The sequence below is a fragment of the Macrosteles quadrilineatus genome, unplaced genomic scaffold, assembly GCF_028750875.1.
Source record: "Macrosteles quadrilineatus isolate MER2022 unplaced genomic scaffold, UCM_ALF_1.0 Scaffold_2__2_contigs__length_208266976, whole genome shotgun sequence".
NCBI classification, from domain to species: domain Eukaryota; kingdom Metazoa; phylum Arthropoda; class Insecta; order Hemiptera; family Cicadellidae; genus Macrosteles; species Macrosteles quadrilineatus.
Window position 1 is genome coordinate 29508902 of NW_026542595.1, and position 26072 is coordinate 29534973.

Genomic DNA, 26072 nt, shown 5'->3' on the forward strand with positions numbered 1-26072 from the left:
AAATGTAGGGGTGAGGTTTGTTCTCTTTGTCGCCAGTTAATAATTATGATATTCTTCATAAATCTGATAGCCATGACATAGTGCCTTTTCACTTGACTACCTACGAATTCGACTGATTGTCTAGCCAGAGGTAAAACTAGTCAACTAGTCCAAAGACACCCAAAGACCTTGTATTCTTTTCCCTTCGAGGAACGTATTTTCAGTAAAATTGGGTTAACCTTAATATGCGGGCTGGCTCTATTCTAAAGGTATAAAATATGTTCTTTACGGTAGTTTATGTTTTAACCATAGGAATGGCCTAGCTATTGGTAGTTATGCAATACATCACATCCGAATAAATGTGTAACCCTACATTTATTCGGACGAGTTCGTAAAGCAGCATGATCGGACCATGGCAACAGCTAGGGGTTCAGGGGGGGTTTTATAGCCTAAGGTAAAAATTGGGTTCATACAGGCATTATCAAATTGAAATTTTTTTGTGTGATAACATTTTCACTGTTTGTCAGAATAAACCTGATAAGTTTGGCTTTAATATGTTTAGCCGTTATTAAGTTATCTGATTACATAGTTTACATAAGGTCCGATCTCAAAGAGCTTTGCTCGCTCTGCTCAATGAACAATTTTTTTCAACATGGAGTTGGTATCATAACAAGTTACCGGTATAAAATTTGCAACTGATCCTTTCTTATGAGTTTCTACAGAAGAATTCAATCTTGGGACTAAACGGATTGATAATATTAATATCATTTAGAATTTTCACCATGGCAATAAACAGGAACAAGTATTCATTCCCAAATTATAACTTGAAGAATATCTTACATTTTAGTAAGATAGTACTTGACAACATTACATATTAGTTGACACTGACACAAAATCCGCAAAGATAATAACATCCATCGAAAATAAAATCTGTCAAACAATGATATCTTTGATTTATTTAAGTTTTGTTCCATTTGATTAACAAGTAGGACAAGTATCACGATAGTGTCTCAGGGCTGTTAAGGACCATTTCCACAGCTTGGTAAAGGTTGATGACTATGGCATCTGGTTTGACTCTTGGATGTGACTCATCTCCAGGCCTAAACTTGCCTGTCTTGACCAACACTCCACGGAGACCACATGCCTGGGCTCCTCCTACATCTGACTCTATATCATCCCCAATCATCACCACCTGACACAAAACAAAATATCAAATATGTTAATAGCCCAGTGGTTAGGTGTTTCATTGAATGCTTAGGTTTCATAGTTGATGATGCAAAAGTGATCAATACGCATTCATTGAATTTTTAACCAACTACAGAGCGCAAGCTACCATCTCAGACCCATGCTGCAACCCTAGTAAGCTCAGACAGATTATTACATATTTACAGTTGAAGTGATCATGAATATATGTTTAAAATTGCCAAAGAGGTACAAGTAATTAACTTTTTTGAAGTGTTTGATTAATTCTACAGCAAAAGTAAAAACATGTAATGTTTAAATTATTTCTTTAAATAGTTTTCATCACTAAAGTAAAGTTACTCTTTTCAACCCGAAAAAAGTTTTACAATCAGAGAGAAGCCAAGATCGGAAAATGAGTGAGTGTTAAACCGAGACTTTTTGCCCGTGATGATGAATTATAATTTTTGTCAAATTGCACAATTATTTAAGTTAACTAAGATAGAAAACGAAAAAACTTTTCATGTAAAGATAACCTCTCAAAACAACTTCTAACTTGTTTTCAATCTAGCTGATGGAAACAAGCAGTGTTAAGTAAGTGATTCAATCATTTGGACTATAACGAATCTAAACGATTGCGTTAGTGTATACCATCGATATGCCAAACTGTTAACAAGAATGAAACAGTAAGTTACAACAGATTAAAACATTCTATACTGTACATACTTTCGATACATGCCATTTTACAGTCAACGTTCACAACTGTATAACAGCTGACTTTTACTCCCCAGAGGGACTAAAAATTATTTTTACTCCCTAGTCCCTAAAGAGTAAAAGAGCTACTTAAGACCCGCAACACATGTATTAATACCCCCGCCGCAGCAAACCTGCAGACTAAGCAAATTTCATCTTGCCTGATTACATTTGTATTAAAATCTTACTAATATTATAAATGTTAAAGTTTGTGTGTGTGTTTGTTTAGTTGTTTGTTTGTTTGAAGTTCAATCACGGACGGGTAGGGCTAAAAATTTAGCATGATGATAGCTCATATTCCCGTTTAACATATAGGCCTATTCTTATCTCAAAAATCTTTTCTGGCTCTGCCCCAGTGGCTCTTTAGTTCCCCATGTTAACCTTATGAGTATTCATATTTTAAAGGAATAAAAGAATTTAGTCAGCTGTTTCAACTTAACAAGATGGTTCCATGATATTGTTCAAATTATAATAGCAGTTATGATCTGTTGGTGCTACAAGGTTTGTTTATGTATGAAAATAACAGTTAACTTAGAATCTCCTCTTTCCAACGGTATCAAAATTACTACGCTTCTGGATAGTTTTCATCGCGTAGTAAGCGTTCGAAAAAAAGGGCACCTGGCGCACACATGAAGTTAGTCCTAGGGTTAATACTATTCTATTAATATTTGGTGGAAAAAACACTTTTTACCTTTCCTGTTGCAGTAAACCTAGGTACTTAAATCTAGTGTTATTTAAATGGGGAATAAATATCTCTTGTTTTTGGAAATATTTAGTATAAATCCAATCAGACAAATTGAAATTCGCTTAGTTTTCAGGCTTGCTGCGGTGGGGTACGTTTCTATGAAAAGATTATCATATATATTAAAAAGTGACAGAGTTTTTTATTTCACAATTCTGAATCAACCACTCGACGGATTTTCATGATTTTTGTATTGAAAGAAAGATAATTTTGAGAACTAGGGAATGTCGAAGCCATAATTTTAGTTTAGGGTCCCAGTTTTTTTTAAAATTAAATTTTAATTTTTAAAAGTCTAGCAGCCGACGCCAACATTCTAAACTAGCTTTTGGTATAATATAATTTGCTTAACATAACAGCTGTAAACATCCTTATATATAATACGTGAAGGCGATTTCTACGAAACGCTACTCCTCCGATAATAATGGACGGATTTTTACAAACAATGTGTCAAAATGAAGTATTTATTATGTAGACGCACCCTTTCTCCAATTCCTACAATAAAAATCCTCGGGCTTTGCCCCACAGGCCATCAAAGTTGGAGTTTCTCCGATAAAATTAACATGGGGGAATCTAAATATTCAATTGAAAAGTTTGTCCCCACTAATCTGAGAGAACGACTGGGCGTAGAAACTTGGTAGAGGTGTCCAAAGAAAGGTCTTGGTCTGTAGATGAGTTATCAAAAGAAAAACGAAGTAAATTCGCTTAGGGCTCTGCCCCAGAAGCCTTTAAAGATCCCTCCACAGATTTGTTTACATTTTGGTCATGTGGATAATACTTTTTAATATAACAGCTGTTAATTTTAAAATTGTATTTTAAACAACACACATTTATTGGGAGTTACCGAATAGTCCAAAAGAAGTATTTGCAATGTTATTTTCTGATTTTAAAATTGATTTTCTTCTGTATCATGTCATGTGTTGCAATATAAAGTTCCATTACGAAATCATTGGAAAATCCTTTTATCACAATAATTCTTACAATTATTTCTTATTGAACTATCTTATATATATTTTACGGGTTGGTGTCTGCCTTTTTCACTACTTTTGCCTACATTTTATCATATTATTCTACACAAATCAAATAATTATGTAGTGTTCAGTACTTATTAATATAATCATCCCACATTATTTATTTAACACTCTTTGATTTGCTATGTTCATATTCATTTGTACCAGCTGATGTTAATTATTAATTGATACGGTTTATATCTGTGTTAAAAATGTTTCTTTCAAATACAGTTCAACTATTTTCTAATATATTATTTCTTTTATTCTCATCTAAAATACAGTCCACTTATTAATTATCACACATATTTTTTGGTCCTTGCGAGCCTAGATTTTTTACTTGAACCTTTTATTTCAATTAACCAAATTTCCTAAATTCTTTGATGTTTTAAACTTGTCTACCTATGTCTAGGAAGAAAGAAGATCAGATTGCTCAAGAGATAACTGTTTTAGAGTTTCAAAGAGACACTTTTGCCAAGAAGATAAAAACTCTCCATTCAATCAGTGTTGACTTACCGTACTTAATGATCCAACAGCATATAACAATTTTAAAGTACGCTTCGATGAACTCAAACCTACTTATGAAGAATTCCGCCGCTGCCACATCGACATTATAAAACTCAAAGTTTCTCTTGATGACAAAGAAAACCTGTCCATATACCAAACTATTGTTGATGAAGTCGATGAACTGTATTATTCCATTCTATCAACCAACTTGAAGTTTGCTCCGTCTGCTGAATCAAATTGTACCAATTCTAATGGGTCAGGTGAGCATGCACACACCAATAGTAAGGTAAAACTTCCCAAAATCTCTTTACCTAAATTCAATGGAAACTTGAAAGATTGGCCTAATTTTAAAGATTTATTTTGTTCCCTAATCCACAATAATGAAACACTTTCTCCAGTCGAAAAATTCCAATAATTGTTGTCCTGTTTGAGTGAAGAACCACATTCTTTGGCACGTACTCTTCCAATAACTAGTCAAAATTATTAATTAGTTTGGGAACAAAATTGTCTCTAGGTACGATGATAAACGTTGCCTAGCCACACATTATTTGGAGGAAATTATTGCTTTCCCTTCATTACATGTCTCTTCTCCGAAAGCTTTAAGACACTTGTTGTGAAAATGCAAATGCATTGAACGCAACAACCTTCCCTGTAGATTTAGGAGATTTTATGCTGTTTCACACTTTAATTCAAAAACTTGACAAACATACGAGACAATTATTTGAAAGAGCTTATTCGAAAAGTGAATTTCCCACATTTCATAACTTAATAAGTTTTTTGACAGATCATTGCAAAGCTTTAGATGCTACTTCTACTAATATTCGAACAGTTCCAATAGCACAGAAACCTAAGCCAAATTTACTTCAAAATGCTTACAAACCATCTAATGTGGCAAGAAACACTTATGTCACTAATATTCGGACACCCAATTGTATTTACTGTGACGAACCACACACAGTGTACACTTGTACAAAGTTTTCAGCTTTGTCCATCAAGGAACGTAGGGATGCTGTGCAATCAAAACAAGCCTGTTTCAATTGTCTCAGCATTGGGCATATGTTGGACAATTGTACTTCAACATCTACATGCCGAAGTTGTAGTAAACGACACCATACACTTCTCCACGACGAGTCAGGTTCGCATCAAAGAAAATCAGATCAGGTATGTCATGTGTCACATTTTTACAAAAGCCAAACAAACACTGCCAAAGATGACAAGCCAGTGATGTCAGGGTTTGGATCCGGTAAGACTGACTCAATTACTTCAGTGTTACTCGGTACAGCAGCTATTCAAGTGAGTGATTCATTTGGTAAATATAGGACATTTCGAGCTCTTATTGATCCAGGATCTCAAGCTTCATTTATTAGTGAACGATGTGTTCAACAGCTAGGTCTTCAAAGACAAAAATTTAATGCTCCAGTACAAGGACTATCTCAAACATCTATTGTTAAGACAAAGGGATGTGTCAATATTTCTATCAAACCTCGTTTCCAACATGGGCCCATTCTAAACACTAACGCTATTGTCCTCTCTCAAATTACATCTTCTTTACCTTCTACTTCTCTTGACCCTGAAATAAGAAAACATTTCCAACGCTTTGAACTCTCGGATCCACATTTTGATGTTCCTGGAGATATTGATGTTTTGCTCGGAGCTGAGTTGTACCCCGACATTTTTGATGGTGGGCGGAGATCTACCCCTCATGGTATGCCTACTCTCTACCACAGCATTTTTGGTTGGGTTCTAATTGGACCTATAAAAGTTCACCGCCCAAGTAAATCCTTTCCTACTAAAGGACCATCAAACTATTATGAAAGACAAGACTACTCCACAGACAAGAAGATGTCAACCTACTCTGCTGGATCTAAAAAAAATCAACAATTTTTCAAGATCATACAGAAACCAAACTAGACCAGAATTTCACATAAACACAAGAGTTGCCAAGGATAAGTCAAATAAGAAAAACCACTAAAGTTGTTTTTGGTGGGCGGTTATGTTCAGTACTTATTAATATAATCATCCCACATTATTTATTTAACACTCTTTGATTTGCTATGTTCATATTCATTTGTACCAGCTGATGTTAATTATTAATTGATACGGTTTATATCTGTGTTAAAAATGTTTCTTTCAAATACAGTTCAACTATTTTCTAATATATTATTTCTTTTATTCTCATCTAAAATACAGTCCACTTATTAATTATCACACATATTTTTTGGTCCTTGCGAGCCTAGATTTTTTACTTGAACCTTTTATTTCAATTAACCAAATTTCCTAAATTCTTCCAAATTTCCTAAATTTTATTTTATTCTTTTATTATTATTTCCTTTATTCTCATCTAAAATACAGTCCACTTATTAATCATCACACATGTAGAAATATCTGCTCTTATCGTGTCTAATAAAATCCAAACATGGAAACCTTGCCTAAAATGGTACCCATCTTGGCAAATTATTTGCACCTGCCTATATTACGGACTTTGGCGCACTGGGTTGGTAACATTATTGAAAATAGCACGACATTTTGGCTGTAAAATATGGTACAAAGAGAAAATACTATTTAAGCAGCTACTGTCATGACAGAAAGGTCATATTCCTTTTAAACTAGATCACATAATCCTTTATAAGACGTTGATTAACAATATGTAAACGTCAATATATACGTAACAGCCAATTTACAGTATTTACGCTTTTTGGAAATGTCCCATTGCTATGTCATTTGCATTATTTGTTGCCAATGAAGCCGCAAAGCCGTATGAACTAGGAGGTCCATAACAGTTCAAGAATAAAATCCAACTTCACTTCCAAGTATTCCACTACACCTAACATTCCGTAGAGAGATTATATTGACAACTTTATGTTATTGAAAAGGCTGAGACAACTAACTGACATCCCGATATCATCCACCAATACGATTTTAATACTATTTAAAGGTTCTTCCAAAGGAAGGGATCCATATAACATACTAATAATAACTCCGATGACGTACGGTATGAGGAATATTTTATTCATTTAATTATCAACCGAATTTGGCAACTAACGCAATTAATATCATTATTGTTTTTACACTTATTACTCTCTAAACAATGCTAAATGCTCGAAATGTGTATATTTCACCCAACTTATTGCAGTTAGATGAATTAACGTAAGCCTTGAAAGTAACCGTCGATTTCGACGGGTTTCATCTAGTTTAAAAAAAATTTGTTTTTGTAGGCTCTAGCTTTGCTGATGATTGTAATGTGCTAATTCCAGGAAAATCAAAACAACAGATTGAACGTTTTCTCAGGAGTCTTTTATCCACTAAAGAATTCCTTTACCAAAAAAATCTTGGTACTTTCCTGTTAAAGGGAACATTCATTATTATCGATCTGATTTCTTTCGATATATCGATAGTTTTGTTTTCCTTTACGATCCATTCCTTCTGTTTCAATATCTTCAAACACATTTAAATTAAAATTGACAACTGATCTTGTTTAGGCAAAATAATATATTATGTGGATCCAGAAATAAAACTGTTCTAAACAAACCTAACATAACTAACCAAACTTGCTGTACCATTTCAAAATTTTGTTTGATAACAGAAAAGGCATGTGAATAATATGAAACGGGATTTGGAAATGTTACAGCAAGTTTGGTTGGTTAGGTAAGGTTAGTTTAGAACAGTTTCATTTCAATATAATGTTTTTAAATTGTTTGTTGATACTGAACAATACTTACTTATCATAGTTGTCAGCTGATATCTCGTTCATTAATATCGGTATTCAAAATTTCTTGGACTAATTATTGATAAACATCTATCTTGGGGCCATGTCAGTGGCGACGATAGCGGGCCCGGGGGGGCCCGTGAGCCTTGACTGGGATTTTCGGTAAATTTTACGGGCCCGCAATAGTGTGACAGGCTCAGCCACAAAACACACGGGTCCCCTATCATAACACTATTTATATGAGAATTAAAATACGTTTTTTATGATGAAGATGTGTTCAAACCAATAGTTCAAGTAGTTTACAACAGCTAAACTAACAATATTACTTGACCAATCGATATAAATTATTTACCAACCTAAGTAAAAGAATTGTCATCAGTCATGGGGGTTGCATTAACTGTCCTCGTGGATTGTGTGGAGGCGCAGTCAAAATTGGTTGCATAATAATAGGGCCGTATTTATAACCAATGTGACCTCTGGCCTAGGAAGATAAAACATTAATGTTAATCCTCCTAGCCCCTAGCGGGTGACACCATTAGGATCCTCTATGCTGATTCGACTAAATAAACTTGACAATTTTGTTACGACCAAATCGGCAAATTAACCTAGGAGGCTAGGGCACTAGCTAATAAATAATTCCATTCTTTCAAGATGCTTAAGAAGGATTTTCATTTCATTTTATGTCTTACTATTAGGAGGCTGCCCTTTAGATTTGTTTACTTCGCACTTTAGATATGTTTACATCAAGTCAGGTAAAAAATGTTACTCACCTAAGGGCCTCAGGCCAAATCAGATCGGTTCAAAATCGGGTTGCTTTGGGAGCCGATTTTCTCAGTATTCAATACAATAATGCACAATTAAAAGTAAAAGCTTTTATATCCGTGAGGATCACGCTCACGAAATTGAAAGATTATGCCTACGCTTTTGCCGCGATCGCGGATATCGACGAGAACATTTCCCCGCGGGTGACGATGACGATGTCTCCGCGGCCGCAGATGTTCAATATTTTCCCGCGATTGCGGAAGACGATAATGACGTTTCTTTTTTAGCGAGAGATATAATCTAGGATTTAGCCGCGATTACGGAAAAATGATTTACCCGTCACCACCGACGGGTCGCGGGGAGATATTAGGCCGTGATATTAGATTGGGCCGTGAACGCGGGAGACGATGATGCTGCTATCTAATGATGTCATAGGTTTGGTTGCATTTGCAATCACGGTAAACTATGATGATTTTTCTTCCATGACTTATGACTACGGGAAGTATTTACGATTTTGCCGCGATCATGGAAGACGATAATGACGCCTCGGGAGATGCCTTGTCAAGTTTATTGCAAAATTGCAAGTTTAGGTGGTAATACACGGGGAAATGTTTTTAAAGATCATTGGGAGAGGGGGGCCTGGCGAACAAACTTGCGGGGGGGCCCGCGGGTTCTTATCGCCGCCACTGGGCCATGTAAATGCGGTTAAACTGGTATCCATGGTCTGCGACAGATGTCCAGAATATGCAGTTTAGACACTCTTGAGAGTTGTTTATTTCTCATTAATACATTCACATATTTCATATGGAATATTCTCTTTTATGTTGCTATTATTTCATATGTTGCTCTTGTATGGAGCAACAACAAAATCAAATTTAGATGAAGTTCACATTATACAGAAAAGAAGCTATCTAGGTGATGAAAAATCTTTAAAAAAAAGCCAATCAAGAGCATCTTTTGTGAATTACAAATATTAACATTTTATATAATCATTACATTTATGAAACAATAATTTATGCAAAACGGGTCCAACTATTATCCACTTCAACAGAATAATTAGTATATAACAATGATATAACACCAGATTAAAAATTAACCTATTTCGGCATAATCTAGAATTCTAAACTAAAAAGACATCTTACATACGGCTAAAATTTCTCCAGTTTTTACCAGCTCATATCCAAAAAGAAACACAATTTAATTATAAGCAGCTCTTGAAAGACTTTTTTATAAGAACTCCCTATGTTTTGACTTTGATTCTACACGATGGTTCTAATACAAACTGAGAATTTTTCCATGTTTTAAGGGTAAACATTTTAAAACCCCAATGTTTGAAAAATTAAAAAACCCTACGACACTCTGTTCTTGTAACCCGATCTTGCTGGTTTGCAAACTCATTCAAGTTTATTTTGCCCAACATATTCGTGCCGATTTGATCAAAATTGGACCGAATTTACTCGAGTTATCATGTTTGCGGACACACATTAATAAAAATTAAAACGATTAGGTAGTGTTTTTGGCCTCAGGGGACATCAAAATGAAAAAGTAAATCGGTCCCGGGTCTAGGTCTTGCTGTAATACCTACAGTAACAGCTACTTCCCTTTAGGGAAATTTGCTAAAAAGAAATTAACAAGGTGAAAAAGAAGCATATAAAATGTGGCTGACCCGCATGTTGCCAAAGTATGTCCCTGTTGTATCAATAGGTTACCATTAACCATTCATTATAGAACACTAAGTTTTCAACTATTGGTCTATTTTCAGGTTTTATCTGACAAACCTCAGAGGGTGAGAGATTCATGTCTTCTACAGCTGCTAGGAAGAACGTTGGATCAGGTTTTCCAATAACTCTTGGCTTCACACCAGAAGAAAATTCTAGTGCCTTAGCAAATGCGCCAACATCAAGTGTCAGTCCATCCTTTTCTTTGTAATATTTTCTGTAAATGTAATAATATTTTGAAATTTGATTATGATATTCATTTTTCACATTTACACTGAAGGAAGAGTAAGATAAAGTTTAAGAATTCAGTCACAAATTAGTCAACAACACCGCACAGGACAGCCAAGAACACATGCCATTAAAATATGATACAGTGGAACCTCAGTTTAACGAATGTCAAGGGACTAAGGAATACATTCTTTATATTGGGGTATTCTTAAAAACCAATAAAAATCAAATATGGAAAATACATTCATTTCTTACTAAACTATTAACATTTTACAACAAAAAATACTTTTTTACCCTCCCTGTTGCAGCAAACCTAAGTACTCGTTAAACTAATTCTATTTTAATGGGCAATAAATGTCATATTTGTAAGGAGGCATTTTAGTGTAAATCCAATCAGGCAAAAGGAAATTTGTTTAGTCTACAGGTTTGCTGCAGCGGGGGTATTTGTTTCTAAGTTACTGAAGATCTCCCCAGCCATCCACACTTTTTTATTGGCAACTTACTTTGTAGGCAGAGACGTTATGTTTTTAAAACAGCGTGGCTTTTTTGATTTTCCAATAATTAAGGGCTTTAGTTTATTGGTGGCTGATATATTTTAGCTCCAAGCATGACTGTAAGCCGCTCCTTGCTGTTTTGCCCTCCACTACAGGGCTCGCCTTTAAAGTTTTGTCTGGTAGGCATTTAAATAACATGCCTGTTCCTTCATTTTATGTTGTTTGTTGTTGTTCCGGATCGGTTGACAATCAATAAAAGGTTAAATTACCTGTGTCCGCCGGTCGATCCTGAAGTATCCTATTGCAGGATATGCATTTCGGCGAAGTTAAATCGCCATCATCAGTCCTTAATACAAGATCTTGAACTTCCCCATTAGGTGCGTCTTCAAGTTTTGAAAACATGTACACAAATTTTACACTTACACACATGACGAAATCATAAATACATGGTAGGCCTACTTTTATTTTTACTGCGGACAAATAGACGCGCGTCGGTCGTGTGTCGAGACTCACATATCCTGCAATAGGATACTCCAGGATCGACCGGCGGACACAGGTAATTTAACCTTTTATTGAATGCCTGTTCCATCTACATTATAAATATCATCTAGATGATATCCTTCTGTCAATTCTGTTCAGCAGTTTCTACGTCCTGTAATTCTGGTCGTTCAGCCTTTTTACACTGGCCAGACTGTCCACCCCCAGCTTCATACTTATTTTTATTTGTAATGATTGTTGCAAGAGTAGTTGATGTTATGTTTAAGTCCTTCGCAACATCCACTTTCTTCTTATATATATGGGACTTCCATACTAAGGGACTACTACTTTTCTCCTTCATAACAAGTGAACACAAAAAAAAACACTAACCAATACACACCTGTAAACTAGAAGGCAAAAATCTAAGTAAAAACTCTGCACAACACATATCACAATATGAACACTGTGATAGATCGATAGAGGTAAAGCACTGACTGCGGAGCAGACATTGACTGTGAGAATGAGGAACTGAAAACTTTCCTGTTCAGACGTGTTCATATGGTCGACTAAATTTGGATAAAATATGTAATACAGTAGAGTCCCTCAAACTCTGCGTAATATGGACTGGAAGGGTGCCAAGTTTGTGAAATGCCGGGTTATCGGGAACTAGGGTTAAAAAATAAGAGCAATACAATTTTAAAGATTTTTAACCGCATTTTATTTTTGTATTTATATTACAAGTCAGTATTAAGTCATCAGATATAGTACAACAAATCCTTGGTACGAGTTGTGAATGATTTGACTTGAGCTGGCTTGAGTCCATGTTTAACTCGGACTCAAAAAATCACTAATTATTTGAGCCAGGTGATGGTCGAGTTATCCAGACTGCCAGGTTATCAAGTGCCGAGTTTGTGGGACTCTACTGTACAGGGGTCGGGGGCATGGGAATCAGTTATATAAAGGTTATGTTCGTTCGTTATGTAGGAGTTCCGTACTTTGGGTATTTGTTATATAGGGGTAAGTAAATAATAAAAAAATGCCTAAATATTTGTTATATAGAGGGTTTTATATGTATTTTGTTTACTATATAGGGGCACATTTTCCATTGAGTGTTATGGCGTTTTCACAGGGATTGCAAAATACTACGTTATACAGGATGTCCCGTAAGTAAACAGCCAAACTCCGGGAAATGGTCCTATGGGCCAAAATAAAGAGAAAATCAAGAATAATTTTTTTTCCTGCTTTGTTAGCCAGATATACACCATTATGTTTTTTTCACATAAACATTTTTATCTTTGAATTTTTTCAACCGATCATTATGAAACTTGGAATGTATGTTTAGCTAAAACAGACCCATGTTAAAAAAAAATTATCTCAATACAAATAAAAATTTCAAAATGGTCGCTATTTTAGTTTTTTTAATTGAAATTGCAAGAAAATGGCTAATTTTATGAAAAAATTCCTAGAACACTTTTAGGGGTAACGCACTTCAATGGTTTAAAAGTTATCTGTCTCAAAGATCTCAACTTGTATCAATACTTAACACCAACAGTAATATTGAACAAGTTAACTATGGTGTAGTTCAAGGCAGTACACTTGGGCCTGTTTTATTTTTAATATATATAAATAATATTTCAAAACTTAATATTTTTGGTAAGCTTTTCTTATTTGCGGATGACACTTTAATTTTGAACAGCGGAAAAACTTGGCTTGAGGCCCGCAACAAAGCTTTGCACGACCTAATGGAAACCAAGTTGTGGTTAAACCAGAATATACTCTCTTTAAAATCATCAAAAACTAAGTTTATCCCAATTTCTTTAAGTTTAAAATCTGATTATAATCTAGAAAATCTCGTCATTCACACTTGTGGTGATTACCTCGACGCCAACTGTACATGCGAATCTATTGAAAAAGTAGATTCATTCAAATATTTAGGAGTGGTCTATGATTACCGTCTTAAGTGGTCTAGTCATATTCAATATTTTAACAGTAAAATTAGAAAATATATCTATGCTATCGGTCAGCTGAATCAGATTCTAAGTGAAATGAAATTAATGTACTATGCTTTTGTTCAATCACTTTTATGGGGGGGTTGTTATAAAAGTATTTTAGAGCCATTAAACATAACACAAAAGTTAATATTAAAAATTGGTTTTGGGAAGTGCAGGCTGTGTGTCAGTTTTTTAACGATCAGACAACTTTTCATAAAAAATGTTCTTAGTCTTATTTTTAAAAATTATAGCAACATTTTCTCTATAATTTCCCATACACATAATACTAGATATTCTTCACGAATTGGAATTACATCACTACAACTGTACAAATCCTTTTCATCGACCAACTCATTTTATATTGCACATGTTCTATTTCGTAACTTACAAAACTTTTTTCAAAGTGTTAATCTCTTTGACTCCCCCACTTTAAACATTCAAACGCTGTGTCAATGATTGGTTTCTTGGTCTAGGCAGGGACGAGGCTGAGCTTATCATCGCAGCTGATTACAGACACAGACGCTCCTGACACGACATGCGACCTGACCATTGTAACCTGACTCGTTCTCCGCCGCCTGCCCCACCCCTCTAGACACACTTTGAAAGCCGTAGAATTCCTGTCACTATTACAGTTCATTTATTTTTATTTGAACTTAGTTATGCCACCTAATATTTTTTCACATAGCCATTCATCTCACAATTTTTTTTTCTTGTAACTCCATTTACATCATATTGTCACCTCATCATATCTCCCGTCATTTATTTATTTATTGCATTTTGATAAATAATGTTTGGACGCAACTACAGTCGACGCACAGGCTCGCTGCCCATGTCGGCTTATTCCCTATTAACATGTACGCTTTTTTTTTACATAGATGTAATGTAAAGGTTAATTTAATTTTATTCTTTTAAATTCACTTATGTTTTTTTTCTTCCTTTAAATATTTGTGTACATATTCTGTAAATAATTTGTTGGAATAAAGAGATAATTCATTAATTCAATTAATTAATTCATTCATTCATTCATTCACTCGTCATAAACACACACACACACATACATCACATGCAATGGTCTATGGAATTGTGTCTTATTGTATTGTTACTATCAACCCTTCCCGAGCGGCGGCTGCAAGGTGAAGCCCTACTCAACACATGATCAATAATTTGGTTGGGATTTTAAAAACCGATTTTAAAATTTTGATGTTTTTCTGCTTCTATCTGAGGGTTTAAGTTGATCCCTAGGAATGCCCTGGCCTGATTTATGCTCAAATGCTTGGTTCCCTGGCAATTTTGGCCATTTTGCAGAGGTTTGTTTAACAGTTTGCAGTGCCTAAAGTACTGTTGATAACCTAGTCATATTCATACTTGTTTTGTTCGGAAAAGAAAGGAGATGTAAAAATAAAATAAAAGACCAGGAATCCCTGTTGGTGGTTTTTTGCAAAATGTGAAAAATAAAAAAAAGATTCAAATGTTGGAATAATTTTTAAAAGCAGAGGCCTAGCATTTTTACACCAATTTTTTTACAGACAATCTAAGATAAATTAAATATAGGCAATTTATTTCTCTATGTGGAAATGTGATTGATTTGTTTCAAATAATTTTTTTACCAGAATTATGGGGGGAAATATGGAAATTGGGGAAAATCAACAAATTTGCGCCGAACATTTGAAACATAAAATATAATGAGAAGTACACAATTTATATACAAAAGTTGTTATATTACTAAAAAGGCAACAATACATTTATTCAGAATAATGTCATATTGTACAAAGTTATAACTTTTTTATGACTTTATATGACTTAAAAAACAAAATTGTAGTTTTTCCGAAAACAAAAATTTTCACAGTTATATCTAATTTTTGTACTTTACTATAATATGATAAATATAACATGTATTTGTAGGAAATATATGTCTGAACAAGAAAATACCGGGTGTCCACAAAGTCTTGGTCTGATTTAATAGCTTTGCTGTACGAAAACCATTAGAGCCACACTTAACTTGTATGCCTTGTTTTGAAGGGAATTTAATCAAGTTTTATTTAATAAAATTGGTAATACCGTAACACATAAGATTGACAACAATACAATCATGATTCAATATAATAACAAATCAGAAATGGTGAGTTTACAAAAATGGTGAGAAATCACAGTTTGTGTTGTTGTTTCACAAAACCCAATCCCCTATAGCGGTTCAACGACTATCCATTTAAGTGGGAAGGTTAACAGACACAATAATTGTAGAATTTTGGGGAGCTAAAATCCCAGGACCGTGATTGAAAATGAAAGGGCCAGTCCAATACTAATCTTTGGTGTGGGGTAATGCATGATGAAATCATCGGATAATTTTTCTTTACCAAAGAAAATGTAAATGGGTTTGTTTACTTGGTTATGTTGGAGTTGTACGTAGTCCCCCAATTATAAGAACTGCAACTTATGATAATTTTCCAGCAAGAAGGCGCTCCACCTCATTGGGCTAAATTCGTGAGGGATTTTTAAAATCTTCATTTCCCCACTCACTGGATCGGGCGTGATGGCCTGACCAAAAGGCCACCTCGTTCCCACCATGTAAACCCCAATGGGTTTCTTTTTGTGGGTATTTGTCAACAACATTGTCTATTCTTCCCTGGTTCATAATTTACACACACTTGCGGGATAGATTCAGGAATTCTGTGGCGTCTGTAACTCAGGATATGCTGACTAAAACCTGGGACAAACTGAAAAGACGTCTAGAAGATCTGCAGTCCACTGGAGGCACACAAGTAGAGTTGTGATTCGTTTGTACATAGCTATAAAATCTTAAGAAGTTACCTGTTATATCCGTAAATAAATCTTTATCCTACTATTACTCGTTTTCATACTATGCGGTTTCTTTATCAGACCAAGACTTTGTGGACACCCGATATATATATGTATATACAGAAATATATGTAAATACAGAAAGGTTCCAGAAGGATAATTCTGGCGCAAGACACACATACGATTGTAGGCTAGGCTAGGATTTAGGCCTAGCCTAATGGCATAACCACTAAACAATCACCATTTCAATAACACAAATTTTGACATAAATAATAATACTTACCAAGCGTAATATGGATAAATACTACTACTAACTCATACCCCACCTGACATTACACTTCTTTTATACTAAAACACTCTGACCTCTGATACCTCTGGTACCTCTGATAAAAATTAGCACAGATAATAATGTAAGGATGCTATTTGTTTATTTTAGTAAATGTGAGAGCCTGGCCTTCTCCCACTGTTTATCGGCAGATCTGACAAGTGAAAGGAATATGACGGCGGGAGTTGCTGTGAAATTCAGAGAAAGGTTTGGCAGGCCTACCAAGAGTGACTACTGTGATGAACATTTGGTTTACCAGAAAACCAACAGATCCTCTGTCTACGGCTTAGTGACGAAACCAAAATACTATGATAAACCAAAAACAGAAGTGTACAATGCTGCTTTCCAAGAAGTAACAACTGACTTTACCAGGCGATCCTTTAATAAGCTGATTTGCTCACCAATGGGCTGTGTGCGGGATGGAGTACCACTAGAACAATTTTCTGCCAACATAGTTAACTTTCAAGGGAAGACTAAAGCTACTGTCATAGTAGCAGCCTACTACCAATCCTCTACAAGAACGCTGTTCAATGGTTACTCATACAAGGATTTTATACACAAACTGAGAGACTCCATCTCTCAACAATATCAGCAGAAGGTGTTCGATGAGTCATCTCACATAACCAACAACTGTAGTCAAGAAACCATCAAAACTTATGAAGAGGATGCAGTGAGCGAACATCAGCCTGTCTCACCTACCACAACCAGTGAAGTAGTGAAAATGTGTGATCGTGTTAGTGGAAAAAATCAGAGCACCAGTAAAATCAGTAGCGTATGTAGTACAAATCACTATAGTGTGTCAGTGTCCTCCGATACCATAAGTCATAGTAATAAGCATTTTTTGTGTCTCAGAGTCCTCACCACTCACCCCCTCCGGACATCCTTTAACTATTCTGTAATAGGAGGGTCAAATATTGTAAAGAGGAAGTGTTTGGCAATGTTGTGTGAGTAGGCTGGGAGTGTTGTTAAACAATAACTTGTTGTGCTGACTTACTGAAAGCTGTTGCTTTAAGTAGGCCAGTGCACTTGATCAGGGGGTCAGTTTTGGTGGGTAGTGTTTGTGAGGTGCACCAGAGGACGGGGTCCTGCTGGGGGAGCTGGAGCCCAAGGCCCTTGGCCTTGGGTCCAGGTAAGACAATGTAAATGGTTTTCAAAATTGGGGTTTAGAGTCTTTTCCAAATTGGGGGTTAAGCTACTAACTAATTTATACAGTTCCAGTCTACTCTACCTTTTTGATTGTTGTGTTCTTTGTGTTGTTTTGAGTAATTAATAAAGTTGGGTTTTGTAAGCGAGTGCTGAGTTTCATTCCTGAGCTACGTCACCCAAAGTAGCGGTAGGTATTCCAACAGGAATACGACCGTTACAATTCCATCTACGATTACCCTACCACCTTATCACATATCGTACATTACCCCCTGTTGTATCTCTATGTTTCAAATGCTATGCATTTAATAATTTAATCATATGTTATTTTAAAAAATGTGATTCAATTAATGTAAATAAACCAGTGACAAAATAAGGCTCATTTTTCAACTTACATTTATTTATTTTAATATATAAACTTACAATACATAACAGAAATGGCGACGAGGAGAGCCTAACGTTTGTTTTTTATTTGTTTTTAAAGTTTATTCTTTAAATATTTTCAAAATGAACCAAGAACAGTTTGAAATATTAATCAAGACCTTGTCTTCAGCTATTCAAGGTATGTCAAAGACTCAACAATCCAACATCACATTAATTTCCAATTTCGAACAATTTGACTCAAAAAAAGAAACTTTTCAACTAGGCTATACAAAGAAAGATTTGAAAATTACTTAAAGATAAAGAATGCTTTTGATGATAAAACTATTTGTGCCCAGCTTTTTCTCAATAGTGTAGGTTCTAAAATATATGACCTTTTGTCTTTCACTCTCAGCTCCAAAAAGTATTAATGAGCAAACCTATGATAAATTACAAAATTATTAGACAATTACTATCCAAAAACCAATGAAATTGTAGAACAACATAAGTTTTTATCCAGAATCCAGGCACAAAATTGATCAATAACAGACTATGTAACAGCTCTTAGGAAACAAATTGCAACTTACAAACTTACCTGTACATCAGGTGAAGCATCTGTATCTGACTTATTCTTAAGATCACAGTTTATCAGGGGAATTCATGACTCTTCAATTAGAGAACAATTAATCCAGACCAAGGACTTTGACATTGCCGTAGAAAAGGCAATAGCAATTGAAGCTTCGAAAATAGACAGCGCAACTCTGAACAGCTTTTCTAGTCCTCAAACATCGTCACAGGCAGAAGTCAACAAATTATTGAGAAGACCAACACACCAGAATTATACACCAAGAAGGACAGCCTACCTCAAAAACAGATCTAACAACAGACTAAATCACCCTTCTACAAGACGAAATAAGGTTGATTTGGCAACACTTGGAATTGGAAACCTGTGTTTAAGATGTGGTAAAGCAAATCACACGTCCAGGGAATGTAAAACCAACTTATCACGCCTTCACTGCCAAAGCTGTAACAAGGATGGACACATAGCCAAGGTCTGTATATCAACTCTACTCTCTAAGAAATCCAGGCCTACAGTTAATACAATAAGTACTACTCCAAATGATTCACAGGACTTAAACTCACTTTATGGAATAGGGCAACTTCAAATTCTCAATGTATCTGACTACAATTCATCAGACACAGAAAAATTTTTCACAACTATTCTAATCAATGGGAAACCACAAAAGTTTGAGGTGGATTCAGGCGCAGCTCATACCCTTCTACCAAAGGCTCAATTTGATAGACTTAATCTTCCTCAAAACACAATTCAGAATACAAATATAAGGTTTCGTTCTTACACAAATGAGGTTTTCCAACCCTTAGGCTTAGTTAATGTTCAGGTTGAATACAATGGACGCTCATCTACACAGCAGTTGTTTGTAGTTCCTGACATGTACAGCCCTATACTAGGTAGGACTTGGATAAGACAACTCGGAGTTCATTTGAACGATCTTGACACCCAGAGACCAAAAGATACCGGTACTTATGTAAACTTCGTTTCCAGTGACACAGACAAACTAGTTACTGCAGTGGAATCAAAATTTCCAGAAATATTTTCACCAGAAATATGACATATTCCTAATGTCACCTGCTCTCTAAAGTTAAGACCTCAATCCAAACCAGTATTTTTGAAACCTAGACCTTTACCGTATGCACTCCGGGATAGAGTGGGACATGATCTTGACAAACTCAAACAAGACAAAATCATCACTAAAATCGAATCATGCGACTGGGGTTCACCCTTAGTTGTAGTGCCTAAGCCTGATGGTACACTTAGGCTATGCGCAGACTATAAAGTCACAGTCAACCCTCAACTATATGATTCACACTATCCGATTCCTAGAATTGACGAAACACTCCACAAACTGAGGAACGCCAAGTTTTTCTGTACTCTCGACCTCTTTAAAGCTTACCTACACATAGGTGTCGATGAAGAAAGTGCTTGTGTTCAAACAATATCAACCCATAAAGGTACTTACAAAGTCAACTGCACTCTTTGTAAGTATTGGAATCACCAGTTTTGGAATCAAGACTGCACCCAGCATATTTAAAAAAGTAATGGAACAAGTTCTACAAGACCTTCCAGGTGTCAGCTCTTACTTTGACAACATAAATTGTCTACGGGTCAACTTTGGATGAATGTTTTAACAACCTTGTAGCTTGTCTGGAGCGACTTCAAACCAACAATCTTCACATCAACAGAAATAAATGCACATTCTTCCAAGAAAGCATCACATACTTACGATATGTTATTGAAAATAACAAGATATCCAAGTCTCCAGCAAAAGTGTCAAATATCCTCAATATTCAAAGACCAAATTCAGTAGAGGAAGTGAGAAAGTTTCTAGGACTTGTAACTTATTATTCAAAATTCATTCCAGCAGCTTCTACCATAACTTACCCTCTACGCCAGTTACTCATCAAGAATAAACCATTCAACTGGACAAAAGATTGTGAGAAAGCGTTCATCAACATCAAGAAAGAAATAGCCTCAGATAGAGTGGTAGTTCCTTTTGACCCAGACCTTTCAGTATCCGTAGCCTGCGATGCAAGCCCACATGCAATCTCAGGAGTAGACTACTATCACACATTATCAATGGAGAAGAAAGGCCCATTGCATTCGTCTCCCGCTCACTTTCAAAATCAAGCACTCGCTATTGTATTTTCTATTGGAAAGTTTTTCAACTACCTCTATGGAAGAAAATTTGAATTGATCACAGATAACCAACCACTCACACGAATATTTCACCCAAAGAATGTTCCTCCAATGACAGCTGGTTGACTTTTACGCTATGCAGTTTTCCTCAGAGGATTTGAATACAACATCAAACATCGGAAAGCAGAACAACACCAAAATGTAGACTTTCTAACCAGGACTTTTCAAACATCGGAGCATCGTGGTATCGACACAGCACTGAATAAAGAAGAAGATGAAATAGAACAGAATTCAATCCTTCAAATCTCATCAATCAACATCACGAGTGATTCAATTTCAAAAGAAACTGCGTACGATCCAGGAATGAAAGATCTTATGAAAAAAATAAAAGAAGGTGCAAATGATCCAATCTACTCAACCAATCAAGGAATTGTTTTCAGAGGAGAACAAAAGTCTACATTCCAAGATCACTACGCTCTCATGTTTTAGAAGAGCTTCATGCAACACACATAGGAATGGTAAGAATAAAACAACTCGCAAGACTCCACTGTTATTGGCCCGGAATCGACAAAGACATTGAAAATAAAGTTCGATCATGTGCAGCTTGCGCTTTACAGTCAAAACAGCCAACAAAAGTTTTTCACCCTTGGGAAATCCCCAAGGAAAACTTTGAAAGAGTTCACATGGACTACGCAGGATCATTTAATGGACACCATTTCCTAGTAAAGATTGATGCTAAATCTAATTGCCTGAAGTTCGAATAACCAAAAACGCACCATCCACAGCTACGACAATAGAATTTCTAAATGACATCTTCTCTACACATGGATATCCTGCTTTACTAGTTTCTGATAATGCCACCATTTTTACTAGCCAAGAATTTACAGACTTGCCGACAAAGAGGCATATTTAAAAAATTTATCGCCCCAGGACACCCAGCAACCAATGGATTAGCGGAACGCTATGTGCAAACGTTAAAGACATCTTTGAAAAATTGTGCTGAAGATCCTCGAAAGAATATCAAATCACAAATTCAAGACATAATGTTTTGCTACCGAGCTGTACCTCTACAATGCGGACAATCACCGGCTGAACTGTATTTGAATCGAAAGATCAGAACAAAACTAGATGCTCTCAACCCCCCTAAGAAAAACACATCATTACATCCAGGCTTTCAACAAGTAAGCCGCTCATTTAAAGTGGGGGAGAGAATATTAGTACGTTCCTTAGACGGCTGGAAGTTCGGAAAAGTTATTTTTCAACTTGGAGCTCTGCACTACAAAGTCAAACTGGACAACGGTTACATTGGCAAGAGACACATCGATCAGTTGAAGAGAACATCAGTGCCAGAAACAACAGAAGTGCCAGAAACAACAGACAATACACAATCCAGCTCATCTCCTAAAGAAAGTACCAGTTCGCAACAACAGAATGTGACATTCAAGGACAATGATCTGGAAAATATAGAAATCAGGCTTCAACGCAGAGAAGATAACAATGATCAACTTGAAAATGCAGAAATCAGGCTTCAACCCAGTGAACATAATAATCCTCAAACAGATGACAATGCTTCAACAGATGTTCCTCGCAAATCAGCCAGAATGAGAAAGCAACGGAAAAGACTGGACTTATGAATCAAATTTAGTGGGGAAGAAACTGTTGTATCTCTATGTTTCAAATGATATGCATTTAATAATTTAATCATATATTATTTTCAAAAATGTGATTCAATTAATGTAAATAAACCAGTGACAAAATAAAGCTCATTTTTCAGCTTACATTTATTTAACTACTGTATTTATTTTAATACATAAACTTACAATACATAACACCCCCTAATCAACCACCTCTCTCAAAGTCCACCTCGAAAATATAATTATCAAAATAAGTCTATAGTTAAATCATTCCATCAGAATTTTGAGCATTTGTAATCCAAAATTGAGGCTTTGCAAATAACTTTGAATGAAATAAAAGCACATACATATTGTTATCTTGACAGAACATGATATGAAAGAGGAAAAAATTGAGCGCTTAAATATAGAATACTATTCTGTAGGGTCATATTTTACTCGGAAGCTGTGGGAAACAAAATCCATAAAAACAATCAAAATATTAATTTAGTTCATAATCGAAAACATTACTGTAACCCAACAGATGTATCAAATATATTTAATGACTAGGTGAATCCCGTCGAAATCGACGGTTAACTTTAAAGGTTTATGCAAAATCATTTAACTGTGATAAATTGAGTGAATAACATTGTTTAAAGAGTAATAAGTATAAAAAGAAATAATAATATTAATTGATTTAGTTACCAAATATGGTTGATCGTTCAATGAATTAAATATTTCCCATACCGTACGTCATCGGAGTTATTAGTATGTTAACTGGTATCTCTTCTTTTGGAAGAACCTTTAAATAGGATTAAAATCGTTTTGGTGGATCTTTTGTAGTTAAACCCTTCCGCGATTTCATCAGGGTAATGCAGATTGAGAAATGGAATGGTTGAGAAGACACCTTCTAACTTCAAAGGAAGTTATATCCATTACAGTGTAAGTTTGATTTTCCCTTCGTCACTTCACGTCAGTTCTTATCGTACTTCTGTTCAATGAATAACCCTCTAGCATAGTTTTGAGAAATTGGTTGTGGGGTTACTGTTAAAGCTGGAATTCCTTGACATGGGGATGGCAGTTAGTTGTCTCAGCCTTTTCAATTACATAAAGTTGTCAATATAATCTCTACGGAATGTTAGGTGTAGTGGAATATACTTGAAGTGAAGTTGGCTTTTATCCATGAACTGTTAGGGACCTCCTCGTTTATGGTCGTGTGGCTTCATTGGCAACAAATAATGCAAAAACATAGCAATGTGACATTTCAAAAAAGCAAAAAATTCTGTAAATTGGCTGTTACATAAATATCGACGTTTACATACATTGTTAATCAACGTATCTTATAAAGGATCATGTGATCTAGTTTAAAAGGAATATGACCTTTCTGTCATGATAGTAGCTCCTTAAATAGTATATACTCTTTGTGCTATTGTTTACAGCCAAAATATCGTGTTATTTTCAATGATGTTACCAACCCGCCAAAGTACGTAATATATGCAGGTGCAAATAATTTGTCAAGATGGATACCATTTTAGGCTAGGTTTCTGTGATGAATGAATACATCAAAGTAACCTCTCTAAAAAGTCTGCAGTAAATTGCAGTTTTCTATTTTAGTGACTTTCTAAATCATGCACTTATTTCAACACAAATATTGTAAATTGTTTTATCGAGTTGTTCTAAGCTACTATTAATTTAACAAAATATGAAAACGGCTCATATGGGCAACGTGTCTTTCTGCACTTGTATTATTTTGCATTGTATAACACAATCGGAGATTTTTCCAATGATTGACAAACATGTATGACAATAATCTCACAAACCTATGATGATCTGTCTAGAATAATATGATAAAATATAGACAAAAGTGGTGAAAAAGGAAGACAGCAACCCGTACAATAGATATAAGATAGTTCAATAAGAAATAATTTTAAGAGTTACTGTGATAAAAGGATTTTCCACTGATTTCGTAATGGAACGTTATATTGCAAAACCTGACATGGTACAGAAGAAAATCAATTTTAAAATCAGAAAATAATATTGCAGATACTTCTTTTGGACTATTCAGTAACTTCCAATAAATGTGTGTTGTTTAAAATACAACTTAATAAACGGTATCAGCATTCTGACACATACTTTCTCCCATAAGTTTGTCAACAACCATGTGTAAGCGGTGAGAGTAAATATACGGAAATGGGATTTGTACAATTTTGTTCAGAATTTAATGGACTATAACATACTAAATTTTTATCAAAATCGTTCGGGCCATTTTTGGGAAAATCTGATTTTCCCGTTATTTTATGGGGTTTTATGGGAAAATAACATAATTTACAATAACTTTTGTACCATAATTTTTACAGAAATGGGATTTGTACCATTTTGTTCAGAATATAAAGGACCATAACATACTAAATTTTTATCAAAATCGTTCGGGCCATTTTTTAGAAAATCCGATTTTTCCGTTATTTTATGGGGTTTTATGGGAAAATCCCCATTAAAAATCAAAATTTCTAAAAAATGAAAAAAACTATCATAGTTTTAAGGACCATAACATACTATGTTAAATCAAAACCGAATTTTTTTCTAAAATCCAATTTTTCGTTATTTTATGGGGTTTTTATGGGAAAATAACATAATTTACAATAACTTTTGAACCGTAATTTTTACAGAAATGGGACTTGTACCATTTTGTTCAGAATTTAAACGGCTACAACATACTAAATTTGTATAGAAATCGTTCGGGCCATTTTTGAGAAAATCCGATTTTTCCGGTTTTTTATGGGTTTTTATGGGAAAATCCCCATTAAAAATCAAAATTTCAAAAAAATGAAAAAAACGCCTGGAGATACCATAGATTAGAACCTACATACCAAATTTCATCGAAATCGGACCACAGGTGTAGTCCCTAGCTCTGTACACATCCAGACACACAGACACACGCACACACACACACACACACACACACAGACATCACTTCGAAAACCACTTTTTTGGGTCCAGGGGGACCCAAAACGAAAATATCCACTCAAAACTCAAACTCGAAAATTTTGACGAAAACAATACTTTCTCCATATACTATGGTATAGGGGGAGAAAGTAAAAATTAACAGCTGTTTCATTAAAAAGTATTATCCACATGGCCAAAATGTAAACAAATCTGTGGAGGGATCTTTAAAGGCCCCTGGGGCAGAGCCCTAAGGAAATTTACTTTGTTTTTCTTTTGATAACTCATCTACAGATCGAGACCTTTCTTTGGATACCTCAACCAAGTTTCTACGCCCAGCCGTTCTCTCAAATTACTGGACACAAAGTTTCCAATTAAGTATTTAGATTCCCCCATGTTAATCTTATGGGGAAAAACCCAACTTTGATGGAAAATCCTGCCCAAGCTAATAAAGATCTCAAAAATCTAAAAACACTTTGCAAAACTACAGATTAGGGCACTTCTTTTGACACTTTAATCATTAAAATCGGTCCAAAAATGAGGGAGGAGTTCTGTTTACAAAAATCGGCTTAGCGTATTATATATATAGATTTTTTTGTAAATGTGGTAAAAAATAACATTGATTTATCTCAAATAAAATAA

The 26072-nt window shown here is 35.1% G+C and overlaps 1 protein-coding gene across 1 annotated transcript in view; it reads right to left on the minus strand.

The window, feature by feature from the left end:
* Positions 1–915: 915 nt before the first annotated feature.
* LOC128986440 (phospholysine phosphohistidine inorganic pyrophosphate phosphatase-like) overlaps positions 916–26072 on the minus strand; it is a 62847-nt gene continuing 37690 nt past the window's right edge. Inside the window, exons 4-5 of the mRNA XM_054406813.1 lie at positions 10411–10567; positions 916–1171 (exon numbers count right to left, since the gene is read on the minus strand). Coding sequence (XP_054262788.1) covers positions 977–1171; positions 10411–10567 — 352 coding nt within the window. The 3' untranslated portion in view covers positions 916–976. The remainder of the gene's footprint in view (positions 1172–10410; positions 10568–26072) is intronic.